At 37.2% G+C, this 15,926-nt stretch overlaps 1 protein-coding gene across 1 annotated transcript in view; it reads left to right on the top strand.

Moving 5' to 3' along the window:
* NVL (nuclear VCP like) overlaps positions 1 to 15,926 on the top strand; it is a 38,644-nt gene that overhangs the window by 9,358 nt on the left and 13,360 nt on the right. Inside the window, exons 11-18 of the mRNA XM_032682117.1 lie at positions 1,163 to 1,280; positions 1,713 to 1,857; positions 4,511 to 4,781; positions 7,016 to 7,234; positions 7,856 to 7,960; positions 8,747 to 8,809; positions 9,997 to 10,116; positions 10,816 to 10,915. Coding sequence (XP_032538008.1) covers positions 1,163 to 1,280; positions 1,713 to 1,857; positions 4,511 to 4,781; positions 7,016 to 7,234; positions 7,856 to 7,960; positions 8,747 to 8,809; positions 9,997 to 10,116; positions 10,816 to 10,915 — 1,141 coding nt within the window. The remainder of the gene's footprint in view (positions 1 to 1,162; positions 1,281 to 1,712; positions 1,858 to 4,510; positions 4,782 to 7,015; positions 7,235 to 7,855; positions 7,961 to 8,746; positions 8,810 to 9,996; positions 10,117 to 10,815; positions 10,916 to 15,926) is intronic.

The raw sequence follows: 15,926 nt of genomic DNA on the forward strand, positions 1-15,926 counted from the left end.
TTTTTCTACTTTCCCTCATGACTACATGTAAGTATTTAAAGTATTTTCCTGTAAAAAAGAATGCTAAATAGGGCAAAAAGATTGCTTGTGAAGCTGTTCATTTGTTATGTTTCCAGTTCATACAGCACTTTCATTTTTAGAGAGCCTTGTTAAGATTTTGTTTAGAATAAATAGTTTGTGGGAAAGAGTTTTTAGAAATTACATATCTTTTATATGTCAAGTGATCGAGGGGAGGTTACTGTTGCAGAATTTACATCTATTGCATAAAATAAGCTTAAAAAAAAATCTAGCTTTTTGACTCAGTTTTGGTACCAATTTTTGTGCAGGGATAAAGACACGATTCCACATTATGCGAGTCCTGTGGAATCTTAGTGTCTTTTTCCCCTCTGTCAGACAGCGGGAAAGGGAGTGACCAGTAGATGGCGCAGCTGGTGCCTGATAACACCCAGTGCGTGGGGTGTGCAACCCGGTTTTTTTATAAGGGACTCCTTTGGAAGATGATTCCAGTATTTTCCTTAAGTGTTCCTTTGTACTGCTAGTGCTTTTTGTGCATATTAATAATATTTTTTCAGTTAAACACCATTCTATTAGTTACAGAAATTATTATTCCAAATTAGTGTTGGCTTTTTATGAAGTATGTGGGATTTTAGAACACTTGTAGGAGTCTCTCACTGCTCATTTTTACTTTTTGAACACGGTCAGGCTCTGTAGTAGTCTTGAAGTTACATGACCACCTACTGCTCCTTTTGTTTCATTATGTGTATCAGTAACATTAGCTCTTGGAATTCCACAGCTCTAAGGTCATTAACAAAACAAACAAAAACCCAAACCAGACCTTTCTTGTGTGGTTTTCATTTATGGGCTTAAGCAGGCAGTCACAATGGAATATTTGTTGGGAACATAAAGCAGCACAGAGGTATATTTAAATTTTAAACAGTGTGTAGAGACATTTTGAATCTCACACCTTAATTATTCCATAGGGTCAGCTCAGCACAGTTTCACAGTCAGATAGTCAGAAAGAACAATAGAATTGTTCCAGGAGCAGTTGATTGGGCAGCAGATTGACAATAATAATTATAGATCAGAAAATAGGAAAAATTTCTTTCTTGTGATACACCCTGCCAGTGTCATTTTGTAATTATTAATATTTCTTTGTTCCTAGTCCAGTGCACCGTGTGTCCTTTTCATTGACGAGATTGATGCAATCACCCCAAAAAGAGAAGTTGCATCCAAGGACATGGAGCGCAGGATTGTTGCTCAGTTCCTGACTTGTATGGACGGTCAGTCTCAGGAACATCTGTGCTAAGCTCAAATTTCTGATTATCAGGCTCACTGTCTGCTTTACTTCAGTAGTGACGTGTTGTTACTTTAGAGGAGCTAGTGGTAATAATTTTTCATGTTTTGGCACTGTGGGGAGCGGTGGGAAGATTCTTAGAGATTGGATATTATTTTCACAGTGGTCTGTCTGTTGCATATGCAGAAATAATGGAAATATCTGTTGAATTTATTTTGAAATGCTTATTTTTGCTCGATTGTTCAAAATGCAAGTTTTAGGTAGTAGAAATAAAGATAAACAGCAGTGACTGTGGGTTAGTTTGTCTGTGCTGAGTGTTATCATGTGCTGCAGAAACAGAGTCCCACAGATACTGGAACAAAGTTGGGACAGTGAGTATGAGTATTAACTTCCTTCCTTCCTTCCTTCCTTCCTTTAGACTTGAATAATGTGGCTGCCACTACCCAGGTCCTTGTTATCGGAGCAACAAACAGACCTGACTCACTGGACCCTGCACTGAGGAGAGCTGGGAGATTTGATCGAGAAATTTGTTTAGGGATCCCAGATGAAGGGGCAAGAGAAAAGTATGTGTTACGAACTCTAAGCTTATTTATGATTAGTTAGTAATTAAGGAAGTAATGTGTAAGTTAACATACAAATTAAAGTACTTTATTGTGTTTCGTCCTATTCGTGCCTGTACACACCTGTGGATCAGCACACACGAAAAAGTGCAGAAGACATTGTGTGCATCTACTCTTTGTCTTGTTAGCTATGTCTATATTTGGAGTGGTTTCCTTTCTTGTGTGCAAATCTGCTTTTAGCATTACATTAATGGGTTTTCAAGTGCCTTAACAGTATAGATGATGGAGTCAAATGTATATTTTCTCTTTTTGAGGAAGTTAACATTCTGTCTTTGGTGTTCCCTGGGTAACCATTAAATTAGGAACATAAGTATAGCCCATCTGTTAGTCTTCTCAAGCACATACCTTAAACAGTAAGCCTAGAATCTTCATTCCAGTCCTCATGGAAATACACCAGTCCAGGCATTAAGCTGAGCTGCATCCTCTGTTGTGTAACTGGCCCTTTTTTCTCCAAAGAGCTGTGACTGTCAGACTAGGTTAAAAGTAATAAATCTGGGTTTGCTTTCTTAATTAAAAAGGAACTGCTACTCATTTCCACAACAGCAGAAAACACAGGAAGGGAAGTTTAAAAACAGCTGTGGGTTATCTTGTTATAGAAAGGAAAGGAAGGTTAAAGGATAAGTTCCTTCAACCTCAACTAATCATATTTCTAAGTTGGCTTTTGTTTGGATTTTTTTTCCTCCCTTCCTCCAGATCTACAGCCCTGTAGGAATTATGTTCCTCTTTGTTGTGGGAAAACGCACAGATAGTTAGAGGCAGAACTAAAGAGTTAACTGATGAGAGTTCTGATTCTGTGGTAGTTCTTAGGATCGTGTTAAAATTGATATTCCCAGAAATAGCACTGTTTTGAAGGACAGGAGTTGTGAATGGCAAAGTCATTGTAGTGTGTAGAGATTGTTCACAGGCTGGAGAGTAGTCATATTTGTTCATACTATTGTTTTGTACAATTGATTGTATTTGTGTTCCTGGAGGTGTAGGCTTACTGTTGATTTTGTTTTCTTTTTAAATTATTCCCTCCCACCCTGCTTTTCTGTTTTGTTTTGTTTTGTTTTGACAGGGAGCATGGGGATGGTGCTGTTCCTTTATTTTAAAATGAAAGAGTTGTAAAGAAACAGAAATCCTTATAATGTGCTGACTTAGGATAAATGACTCTTGCTGAAGGCAGACTTTGAACTGCTTAGTTCCACAGCCTTAGCAGGATGGAGTAGGATGAGGATCTGGAGATCTTGCTTTACTTGCAGTGTTTTCTTTTACATGTATGAAGCCCATGAAGGAAAATAATATCTTTAGGACTCAAGTTCAGAATGAGCCATTTATAGTTCTTAACTTTTTGCACTTTGACTCAGTTGATTAGCTACAGCTGCTGTCAAACAGGTTGAAAAATTCTTGAGAACCACACTAATATCACTAAAAAAGCTTTAAAGGAGAGAGGATTACTCTTATCAGTGGGGGAGGCAAACAGATGAAACACTATAATTTCAGAGTTTTGAATAGCTTAATCACGTGTTTCTTTCATAACTTTTCTGTAGTTTCATTACTTGATCTGGAAATAATTTAAACTAGTTTCATTGGAACTAGAAAGTATATTACTGATCTTCACTTCTTTGGTTTGTGCTGCCTCTTTAAAATATTTTCCCAATGAAGTGATGTTTTCCCATTTTAAACAAGTTGATTTGATCCCTTTCCTCAGAGTTCTTCTGCCAGTTTCTGTGCAGTGACATTGGCTTTTGCATTTTTTTATTTTTTTGACCAGCCATTTAGTTTTCAGTCGTCCTTGCCTTGGAAGAGCAGCCAGAAGTCTTGATGGACCTTAAAGAAGACTTTTAAAGCTTCAGCTTTGATACAGAGTGAAAAACCTCCCATTAAAAAAAAAAAAGTGCAAAGCTTATCACTTCACTGTCAGTTACATGAAGCTGTTTTGTATTAGTGAGGGAGCTACATAAGTAGGTGTAACTTTAGCTTTTGAGTGAAGATGAGGTAACACATGAGTTGCACACATAAGCTGTGTGCACAGTAAAACTATTGGAAGTTTTACTGGGGGTGCAGGAAATCTCTGCTGACAGATTCCACTGACAATGGTCAGGGAAAGATACCGAAGGTTAGAAGATGGGGCACCACACAGTCTGATTTCATTTGCTCCTTGCAGAATAGTTTGTTGTGAGTGTTCTTCAATACATAACTAAAAGTGGGATGGAACAGACTATGCAGACTAATGTAGTTAGGAACACAAAATTAAATATCTTAATGGATAACTTGTTTGCATCTCTGTGGTACACTCTGAGACCTAGTCTGTCAATTTGGAATCATAAACTAAAGTTTAAAGAATCTATAATACTTAGATTCACCAAAACTGGCTTTTACCCACCAGTTGGCATTGCCTGGTTGATGCTGTTAGTTTTTAAGAAGTAAAAGGAAATATATAGCACATTTTTGTGGATTTCAGTGTTCGTTACTTCACAGTTGAGTGAAAACTTCCCGCTCTACTTTTTCAGTTCGGGTGGACTGAAAGAGCCCTTAAATCCATGCTGTTTGTTTTCATACATACTAATAAAACAAAGCTTCATCTTTTCTTTTTTTATTCCCTCTACTCAATTAGAATTCTTCAGACTTTGTGTCGAAAACTTAAGCTCCCAGAGTCCTTCAAATTCCGTCATTTGGCACGGCTGACTCCGGGTTACGTGGGAGCCGATCTGATGGCGCTGTGCCGAGAGGCAGCGATGTGCACAGTGAACAGGGTCCTGATCAGACCTGAGGAACAGAGAGGGAAACACACACAGGCTGGAGGAAACACAGCTGAAGAAAGCATGGGAATAGGAACAGACATCCTGGTGGAAGAGGGCACCAAACAACTAGAACTTCCTCCTGAGGTATTTATTCCTTAAAGCATGTATTTCTAATGTCTGACGGGTTGAGCCATTTTATGGTTATAAAAGTCATTGCTCATGCATTCTCAAACATCTATGGCCAACGTAATATTAAATTTAGTTTTAGAGATGTCAGCTACTAAGACAGGAGCTTAGCTCCTAATGACCCATGTAATGGGTCTGAATAAGTGGCTCTCAAAACCCAGTCCTCCTAAAAGTCACATTCATGTTTTATACAAGGTGTGGTTTTTCCACTGGATTTTTTTGTTGTTGTTTGTGCTGTGTTGTTTTGTTTTCTAGCAGAGCAGAGGCTAAAAGGGCAGCAGTATCTCTCTTCAAAAGTATGTCAACTATTAACAGAACTTTAAAAATATTAGACTTGCACTGAGTTTTCTGCACAAGCTACTTGCTGTGCCCTCAGTGAAATCTCTGTTATGATGCCTGGGGTTCTGCCCTGACTTGGTCGAGTTAGAGTAAATATTTAAGCAGTCCGTGTTTTCCCTCCAGCTATGTGATTACTTGAGGTAAATCAAATTTGTATCTTGTACCCGTAGCAAGTTTGAGGAAGAGATGAGCTGTTAAAGTGCAGGACACCTGGAACTCTTGCAGAAAATAGCATTTCTAGTGCCAGAATTATTCTATGGCCCAAGTAACATGATGTGGTTAGTGAAGCACAACAACTTTATATAGAAATCATTGGGCCTATTTCTCAAAACGTGGAGTCTGTATGTGCCTTTATGATGTGCAGGTTTCCTAAAGATTTGCCTGGAGAAGTAAAAAAAAGTAGGCCTAAATCCACATTGTACTTAGATTCTGTTTTTAGAGGGACTGACAAAGAAAACTGTTACTGTAATTGCAAAAACCAGTGTAAAAAGCTGTAGTAAGCCTTTGTATTACTGTAACATAACCATACTGCAAACCTCCCAGTGTTTCCTGGGGCCTGATGCAGCCAAAAGAAAGTGGGGAAGGGCAGGTAGTAGCAGCTTTTATCAACATCACCATCATCAAAGGGGTCATTGAGAATGAGGAAGTCTAATCCTAACAAAGCCATATTTTGATAGCTGGCAGGAGGTTGACATAGTCTAATACAGGGTATTGTCATTAAAACCCCTTTATTATGTTTATAATGGAAAAATAAACATACAAAACCTTTAAAAATCATTCACACAATTCAAGTAAACAAACCCAGTGGTCTTGGCTATTTCAGAGTTTCTCTTAATGGCTCTGTTAAGAAGAGGAGGGAGGGCTTAATAGGGATATCAGGCACTATAAAGACTTCTGGTTTTTTTGGTCAGTTGTAGAGCTATCCTGGTTGAAACTGATAGGAAGTGATACTTTTCCTGTATACAGCTTTAGGAAAAATGTTGAAACTTAACAGAATTTTTACTTTTCTTTTTTCTCCCTCTATCTTATAATGAAAATCCTGATATAGTTTTACTCGTGATGCAGTACCAGTTTGCTTTGATACTGCCTCTCTCTATTAGAACAGTATTTATGTAGTTATGTTGTGAAGGTATAAAGTTCTTGGATTAAGTATTTTCTAGGGTAGTTTCCCCAGTAAGGAACTGACTGGGGAAACTGGAACTTACCTCCTTGGGGCACTGTGGTCTGCAACGTGGAACAGTGTAGAAAAGCATTACCCTGCGTCTCTATTCTGTTTGCCCAAACTTTATCAGGGTTTCATTACAAAACCGGGTCTAATCAGGCTGAGGAAATGAGTTGATGACTTGAAATCAGTCTGTGTTAAATAAAAGTGTATATTCTAGAAGTGTGTTAAGAGTTTTAAAGGTTTACTTGTAACTGAATATTCTGCAAATTGTTGAAATTGTGCTGTTCAGCAGTTTTTCGCTTTCTCTTGAAAGCAGTTTCTTGTTAAAAACAGAATTAATACATATAAATAATACATAGTTTGGAAATTTCAGCATGGAAATAATTTTCTCCTAATCGGTGTGGGAGGAGCAGTAGGAAGAATTGGAAGACAAAATACACATGCTAGCTCAGTTTCTGTATATCTAAATCAAGATTTTAGCCTCAGCTCAGTGCTTTCACATGTGCTAAATGTACACAGAGCTTTCCTGGAACGTTTTTATCATTATTATGTAGAGTACACATAAAATATGTAAATCGCTATTACTGTGGTTGATAGTTGAAGTATTGCTTTGAAAAAGCCCTTAAAATGGTTCTCGAAGTCCAGTCTAGTGCATAATCTTTTTGTTTTCCTTTCCATGTACCCTAAGGATGAATTGCAGAGACTTTTGGATTTGCTGAAGAAGCAAGACCCCTTGCCTGAGGAGCAGCTGCAGAAGCTGTGCATTGAGATGAATGATTTTATTGTTGCACTGTCATCAGTGCAGCCCTCTGCCAAGAGAGAAGGCTTTGTCACAGTCCCTGATGTGACATGGGCAGATATTGGAGCCCTGGAGGATGTTCGGGAGGAGCTGACTATGGCAATATTGGTATGTCTTAACCTTACTTTCAAAGATTTTTTTGCACTTCCCCTTATGTAGGAAATAAAACTGTGTTTGTTTTCAATACTTATTTCAGGCATAATGTTCTGCTCATGAGTTCTAACGTGCTACAAACTAGAAATTTTGCAACATCTTTATTTAAAAGAGTTAGGCTTCTGTAATTTGCTTTAAAATTTGTTACAAGGGCATGTATTTAAACATTCTGCTTTCTGTATTCATGCTTACAGTGTGTTTGTGTTGCTCAATCTTTAAGTAGTCTAAAAGTGTTGTACCACCAACCTTGGTTGTGCAACTGCCAAACAAAGAATTGGAGACTGCTTAGCTGGAAGCTTAGCAGTTTTGCTGCCGGTCAGAGGGTTTCTTAACACTAGTACCTTAAGATTAGAACTTGGGTAAATAAAATCTTGCCCTCTCAGTAAAGATACTTCTCCCATTTTAGGGTACTTACAGTGCAAGATAATAAGATGCCAATCAACTCTTTATTCTTTTAGCCTATAAAGAATTGGAATAAAGAACTTGCTTATGAATGATTTTTCGTTCAACTGTGCCTGAAATTAAAAGTTTCGTGTTAGCTTTATGTCACAGGTAACTATGATAATTTCTTTTTAGGCGCCTGTGCGAAACCCAGAGCAGTTTAAAGCTCTGGGCCTGACTACTCCAGCTGGTGTCCTGCTGGCAGGGCCTCCAGGATGTGGCAAAACACTGTTAGCTAAGGTGAGACATTTTCTAGACAAAGTTAAAAATACTGGAGAATCTTCTTGAAGTGGATGGTTTTGTAGGAGTGACTGAGTCTGGATGGTGGTGCCAGAAGTTGGGCTTTTGCACGAATTCTCATCAGAAAATTAAATTTAGGCCTCTGTGCTGAAGTTATTTGATTTTCTTGTCGTTAAGTTACAATTTTGCTTGAATTGAGAGGAAATTACTGCAAAACTTGAAGGAATAAATTGGTTGAGAAGAGGGAAGCAAGGATGAGAAGAAACTCTATTGAATAACCACTTCTATGGAATATTTCATTGTAACTAAATTATATATTTGAAAGTACTCTACACTCTACTATATTTATGTAATTGTTGTATTTACCTTACTGAAAATACTTTTGTTTTCCTTCATGAGCATTTCAGTTCTTACATGCTCTCCATGTAAATGTAGATAATTGTTCAAGTTTCAGATTGTCACTCATCTTTGTCTTCAGATGCTCTTATGTAGTTTCATATCTCCTTAACTCCCACTAATTATTGAGAATTCTTCAACTGATATGAGGGGGGATGGAGTGTGAATCTGGAACATTGCCTCATCAAAGAAAGAACACCTTGCTAAATTCCCTGCTCCCCTCCCACTCTTAATTGCATGTAATTATACTTTGTACTGTTCTGTATTTTACAAACGGTTGATAATTATGTTCCTTCCCTTATATTTGTTTATTACTGCATGGACAGAACCAAAGAAGCCATGATAAATGTGTGTTTTACATATATGCATCTCTCTTTGCCTTTTTGATAGGCTGTGGCCAATGAGTCTGGACTGAACTTCATATCTGTGAAAGGTCCTGAGCTGCTAAATATGGTATGTGCTAATCATTGTGTTTTTGTTATTTATGGAATTCTTGTCCAAAGTGGGGCAAGGAAAATTCCTGGTAATCACACAACTGATACTGGTACAACTAAAGTTGCCTTATTTAACCTCAGCTTTAAGTTTTTAGCAGTGAAGGTGTTCATGTGAAAAGGAAAAAGCCATCTGTCTAGTTTAAATATATTTATTGGTTTAAATTACCAGGCAGATGGAGCCTTCTTGACTCAAGTAGGATATCTAAGTAACCAATTAAATGCATCACTGCTTATGTAAATTTTAAATGTCAAGAGATAAAAGTGCTCTGGTACAAATTTTTGCAGCACTGGGCTTAGAAGTGTTGTGATATAACTTCAGTTTCTTTTGGAGTCAAGAGAGTGTGTTTAACTGAGCAGGATGTCTGCAGCCCACATCTCGAAAGACCATGGCAGTTATCTGTTTATCAGTAATGTGGAAGCCAAAATCAGTATACTGGATTTGATTAATCTCTTCTCAAACACTCATTTATGTGTATTTCAAGTACTGATACAGGCAGGAAATACAGCACCTATGTTAATTAGGAGCCCTACTTCCTGGTGGAATGCAGCGAAAATGGTTGGCTGTGATTCAGAGACTGTTAACACATAAATTGAATCAAAACATGTTTGTGTGGAAAAAATTAAGTGTTTGCATTTATAGTTTTGCAGCCCCTGCCCCTGCAGTTCACCATTCAAAGTGAAATGCTGGCTGACTCTTCAGTTCCCTACTGCCAAGCCCGTGTCTTCAGGCAACTTCTCTATGAACTTCAGATGTTCATTGTGTTCACATTGCTCACTGGATTTGTTTGTGAACAGTGGAACAACAAGGTCCTTAATTAAGACTGTATTTGTTAGTTCTCCTCACCAGAATGATGGCAAGTTATATTTATTCCCCTGAAAGGAGGAATTCTGTTAAACTCTGAATGTACTGCAAAGTGTAAAAAATGAACTAGTGATAATTAGTTCCTGTGTAAATCTTGATCAGTAGGGAAACAGAGATAACAGGCTGTTATCAGAAGCAAACTGGTTAGTAGGTTGCATTTCTCCCTTGCAAAGTACCTCATATACTGTTTAAAACTATGATTTTTTTTTTTTTTTTTTTTTACCCAAGCAAAATCTTCATGTCTTACGTTGTTCCAATGTAATTCGTCTTTCTTTTTTTTTTAGTATGTTGGTGAAAGTGAACGTGCTGTACGTCAGGTATTCCAGCGTGCCAGGAATTCAGCCCCTTGTGTTATATTTTTTGATGAAGTCGATGCTTTGTGCCCTCGGAGGTCTGACCGTGAAGTGAGTCTGTCTTAAAATATCTCCATAAATAAAGAATCTCAGTTGCAGCTTTTTTTTTTTTTTTAGCCACAGAAGTACCCAGAAGGTATCAGTATGTCACAAGAAAAGCAATCTCTTAGGCTTTCTGTCGTTTGAGGAAAAATATTTTGGTCAAGTTTTATAAAACTTAATACTTTTTTTAGTACACCTATATAGAAAAAATATCCAGAGAGATTCAGGTTAAGCTGTTGAATTTGGTTATAAGATGTCACTGCTATGGAGTTAACATTTAACTCTCAGTAGCTCATCTGATACTCTCGTTTCAGAGCTTTAAATATTTGAGAACTTTTTTTCCCCTCAAAAAAATGAATACTGAGAAATTTTGTGTTGTCTTTTTGAGGTAGATGTCAGAACAATTAGTATAAATACTTATAAGTACTTCTTTAAGTGAGCACTTTAGTTTTAATTGGAAAGAAGAGGTTTGCCACATGTTAAAAGTGTGTGTCAGGTGTATAGATAGCATGAATTTGGGGTAGAAACATGCTAAGAGGATGATAGAAGGAATCCAGAATGCAGCTACAGTGAAAGTGTGAAAAAGAAACTTTTTCTTTGAGTAGTATTTCAGTGCAGGGAGCTAGTAGATCCTTTGTTTCTTTTACTTTGAAATATTCACATTCCCACCACTTCCTCAATTTTGTTGACAAATTTCTCCTTTTAAAGTCAGGAGCCAGTGTCCGAGTAGTTAACCAGCTGCTCACCGAGATGGATGGTCTGGAGAATCGTCAGCAGGTTTTCATTATGGCTGCCACAAACAGGCCAGGTAAGGACCCAAAAATCATAAATGAGAAATCAGACATCCTTGGTTCTCTTCTAATGGAATCACATGTTCTTAAATATTTGAATTCTATAACTAACCTTGTTCTGTACTTAAAATTACGGTGTCTGCTCAAATCCAAACCTTTTCTGCTCTGTTAATCTGTGTCATGTTCATGTGGCAGTGTGAAATGAAGCAGCCTCTTTAAAATGTGTCTTAATTAGCACATGGTACCACTGATGTAAAGTGCTTTGAAAGACCTTTGACTGCTTTGAACTTTGCATTATCTCCTTGGAACATAAAAGAAGAACAGAGAACTAAAATGTAATTTATGTATTTTTTTAATTCTTCAACTGATTTTCTATCTAAAGCAACCTTAGTTTGATTTTTTTTTTTTTTTTTTTTTTTTTTGCCTTGGGATATTTGTCTCATGTTAAATCATTTTTCCATTTTCTTATATTTTGCTTCCTGGGCTCCATATTCCAAACTAGGCTCCCTTAGGCAGAAGTTCTTCTCCTGTTTCCTTGTGTTCTGTCAAGCTTTGCTATTAACAGCTGTCTGTGCTCCCTTGCTGGCTCTTCAATTTTTGGTAGCTTTTGCAATTCCAGCACCATCTTCTTTGTTAATAAGCTAAACACTGACATCTGCTTTACAAATATCATGTGTTTTACAAGCAACTTTCTGCCTCTTTGTATTATGGAGAAGTCTTGTGTTTTATACATAGCAAGAAACTTGTCTCTTCCTGAATTTGGATTCCAAAAGTCATAAGTAAAGGAATTTGTTAGCAATTTAGAAAGAAACATGCATGAAGATGTTGCACTTCCTTGGTTTATGAGCATTTTTGTGAATATTGCAGCTGAAATTAAATACAGGGTTACTAGTATGTTGTGTTAAAAACATGCTGGTTTGGGTACCAGAATTTTGGAAAGAACCTTTGCACCTAGAACAGGTATTTGGCAAATTACTAGTAATACTGAGACACAGTTGTTTCATACCTACATGTATTAACTAAGGACAAGATGCAGAATTTTGCTGAGAAATGGCTTAAGAGGAGAACAGTAGCATAGCTATTTTGGATATAAATTGGGAGATGAGAAAATTAAAATGCTTGTCAGATTACTTGGGTCCTGTAAATTAAGGAAATTTGATCTGAAATCACCTTAAATGAGCAACTATGAGGCATTTTTGGTTGGTTGGTGTTTTTTTTTTCAACGATCAAATGCTTCAGAGATTTTGAGGAAAATTTTCCTATCTCTTGAATTCTTTGTACCACAACAGACTCTCAAGCCTTCTACATGGTGAAGGATGAGCAGTAGGTGCTTAAATCTGTATCTGCTTGTACCAGTTCTTTGATTTAAAGTGGTAAATTTTCCTGGCATGAATTTGATGATCCTGACCTATCTAATCCAATGTAGAATAGAGAGTAAGGTTATACAATGTAGCCCATCTATATATAGATGCAGTTGGATGTACCAAGGGTGTTCTTACCAGTGTCATCAAGTTACCTTAGGAAAGAGATCTCTCCCTAAATTAGTTATGCTAGTGCAGGCATTTATGTCAAGCAGGCTTATTTATTCATGTTTCTCAAGGGTTTCATATCTAATTACTGAGTTGTCATTATCTCTGACTGGTAGCTTGGGCTGGGAATTCCAACACTTCTGAAGTTGAGGAAGCATCCAGCTTTACTTCCTGCAGTGCCACCTCAGCAGGGTATGCACGAGGCCAGTGCTTTTAGGGCTGGTCTGTGTATGTGGCAATGTTCTGAGCTCAGGATTCCTTTTGTGGAGGCAGCTGAATGCAACACTTCAGTAGCTTTACAAGGGCTAGTTTAGAAAAAATGTTGCTCAGATGTTAATTTCGAGGTGTGAATGCTTGTGTGAGGCAGGTTTGTCCCAATTCCCCAAATTAGATTTACACTGATTCAATACTTATGGGTCTCATTTTCATGCATGTGTGAAATCTGTAGTGTTGTTAACCCCTCCCTTTAAGCCTTATACTGGATGCATTTTTACCATTAAGTTGTTATAAAGTACCTCTGGAATGGTTTGAGGACCTCTTTTTCTTTTTTCTTTTTTCTTTTTTTTCAGTTTTAAGAAGTCTCTATTGCCTTGTTCAGCTGCAGTAGCAGATGTACTGTTTTACCATACAGAAATAGTTAAAACTACAAAACTTCCCTGAGTAATGAGGTTTGGACTAATATTTGAGGGCAGCTGGAAAATCTGTGAGACTTGAAATCAGTGGTGTATTACTAGTCAGTGACATCAATGAGAAAAAGTGAATTTGAGGTAAAAACGCCAAATGTAAAGAAAATGCAAAAGCAGGGATAACAAATACATTTATACCCTTTAATTGGATGATTGTATCTGCAAATTCTGTAAAAGGAAATCAGTTGCATCTTGATAAAGCTACAAAGAGTTGTTTTGCCAACATAATAAAACAATTTTTTCTGAATGAGCAAGCTTGGCACACCCAGCTTCTGCTAGAGGAGAGAGTTATTCATGCAGTTTGGATGGGATGGATCTCTTGCTTCAGAAGGACATCAGCTGTGTGTATGAATAACATTTTGGGTAGGTTTAGACCATAAATTTTTCCTGTGATATCTTCATTTGTCGGTGTGAGAAAATAGTTTCCAATTTATGCAGCTTTTATCAGAACAACTACTGAAGTTGTGGTTAAATTGGGGAAATGATTTTTCTCAGTTTATGCACTTTTTATTGGGCCTAGGGAAGAGGCATTGTTCACCAAATTAAATTTTTCTAGTATGGTCTGGTTAGTTAATAGGAGCACACTGCAGGTAGTGTCTCTTCTAGCAGAGCACTCTTACTGCCTTAGGAATTAAATCTCTAAGCAGAGACCTGTAGGAGAAGCACAGCTTATACTGGCTACTATATTTAAATGATTCCCACAAACAATGAAAGTTGCAGTGCCTGAAAAGGTCTTTAAGTCTGACATTTGTATGACAGATTTTTCTGTCATAGTTATGGTGAATAGAGGTGCTGGTGGGGGGATTGTGTTACATAAATCTGAATAATATACTATTACTGTGAAGTGTGAGATCTCATGTTTTTTAATCGATGTTAGTATAATTTATTGGGAGAGAAAATGGCTTTTCAAGACACTTCTCTTTTAGAGTGGTTGCAGGCATGCTAGCTTTGAGAGTTTGCTGGTACTGTTCATGTGAGTGTGTGTTGTTAGCACTGTCATCTCAGAGACTAATATTAAATAATAACAGTAAGAACAACAATAATAACGATGATAATAATAATAGCAGTAGGATAGCAGTGGCTCAACCACCTTTGGCACCAAGGTATGTTCCTGGCACAGCAGTTCCAGTGCTGGCATCTGTGACAAGGTGTTATTGTGAATTAGTGATGTTTTATATACCCCATGGCTGAAGACTGACAACTTTTTTTTTATAAGAGCTTTTAAGGACTTGGAAGGCTCTAATTCCTGTTTTAGCAAAAGGGTAGGCACAGTAGATTGGTTCCTTTGTTTATCACATACAATCTGCAAGCAATGATTCTTATTCTGGCAGTGCTGAAATAAGCCTTTGATGTGCCCTAAAAAGCAGGATATTTGGGTGTTTTTTGCATTTACTCAGTGACTTTGAAAGTCCTCTGTAGATATTTCTTGACTACTTCTAAATTAGCAGGGATGCAGTATTCCCAACACGATCTCTTTCCACCTAAATGCAGAACCAATGTCAAACTGTCTGAACAGGATTAAACTTTTAAGGCACTCAATGTCATTGGAGAGAGAGGGGAAAAAAAAGGAGGCAGAAATATCTTGTCCTGTTAGAACCTTTATGGGTCACAATTATTATATTCTTTTTCAGTCTACTTCCTTCCCCAGATCTGAGATTAAATACTACAAAACCATCATGTACTACTGTTAAATAATACCTATAATATCCCACAAATTTCTAGTTATCAATGTGAGTTTCAGCAGATACTGCTGCTTTCTGCTCTTCTCTTACTTCCCCAGGCTTTGAACGTTTATAAACTCTTAGAGAATGCTGACCGAGGCGTCAGCAGCATTTACCTGGGATCTAAGGAACTGATGTAACATGAGGAAACGGACGAGAAAGAAGTGAAACACTACAAACTGACAGTGCTTTTAAGCTTGGTGTAAAGTGTGATGATGTCTTTGCTTTTCCTCATGGCCTCTTCCTCCAGCTTTTTTTTAATTAATTCTTGTAAAATTCCCCACCTACTCTTGTCTTTGAGAACGGTCCTAGTTTCGGTGAGTTCTGTTTTTCTTCTAGCAAGTTTGTTAGTTTTCTAGAGCTGTTCACCTGAACCACGTGTTTTGAAACACAATAAAAAAAATCTTCAGTCTTTGACAAGTTACGGTTTTGTTTGGGGGATTGTTTGGGGGTTTTTTTACCTGTTTATACATGTTGCTGAATTAAAAGCAAGATAAGATCTAAGAATAGCACTTAATACGTGAGGCATGGAACAATTTCTTTCAGAATAGTTCCAATTCGCATAAATTATATTTCTGCCTTTCAGCAGCTCTTGAATGTTACATATCTTTCACAGTAACTTCAGTTGTTAACTACAGTGTTCATCTGGAGTCTCAGAAAACCTTCTAGGGCTTCTGATCCTGTGTTTCAGAACATCACAAATGTGAGGGCCTAGATCTCATATATTTCAAATGTGATTTTTTAAAAGCTCTAGTAAGTATAGGAAAAGTTTGATGGGCTCAGCACGGTAGTCATTGTTGCTGGTATGCACTGAACTTCTGTAAACGTGGACTCCTGTAGAGTTAAGACATGAATTTTCAACTGGAAGTTCTATTGTACAACAATAGAATGTCAAAATATAGGAATTTGTGCAGATACTTTCAATAGAATTCAATGATTCTGTACAATTTTGCAGTAGTTTGAAGAACAGTGTAGAAAAGTGAAATATTGCATAATTCTCTAAAGATTAGTGCCTGTTTTAACCTTTAAAAATAAAGCAAGGGATAGATATACTCCAAATGTCTTCTTATGTAATTTTGTCAAGTTATTTGG

The sequence above is a fragment of the Chiroxiphia lanceolata genome, chromosome 3 (genome assembly GCF_009829145.1).
Source record: "Chiroxiphia lanceolata isolate bChiLan1 chromosome 3, bChiLan1.pri, whole genome shotgun sequence".
NCBI classification, from domain to species: Eukaryota; Metazoa; Chordata; class Aves; order Passeriformes; family Pipridae; genus Chiroxiphia; species Chiroxiphia lanceolata.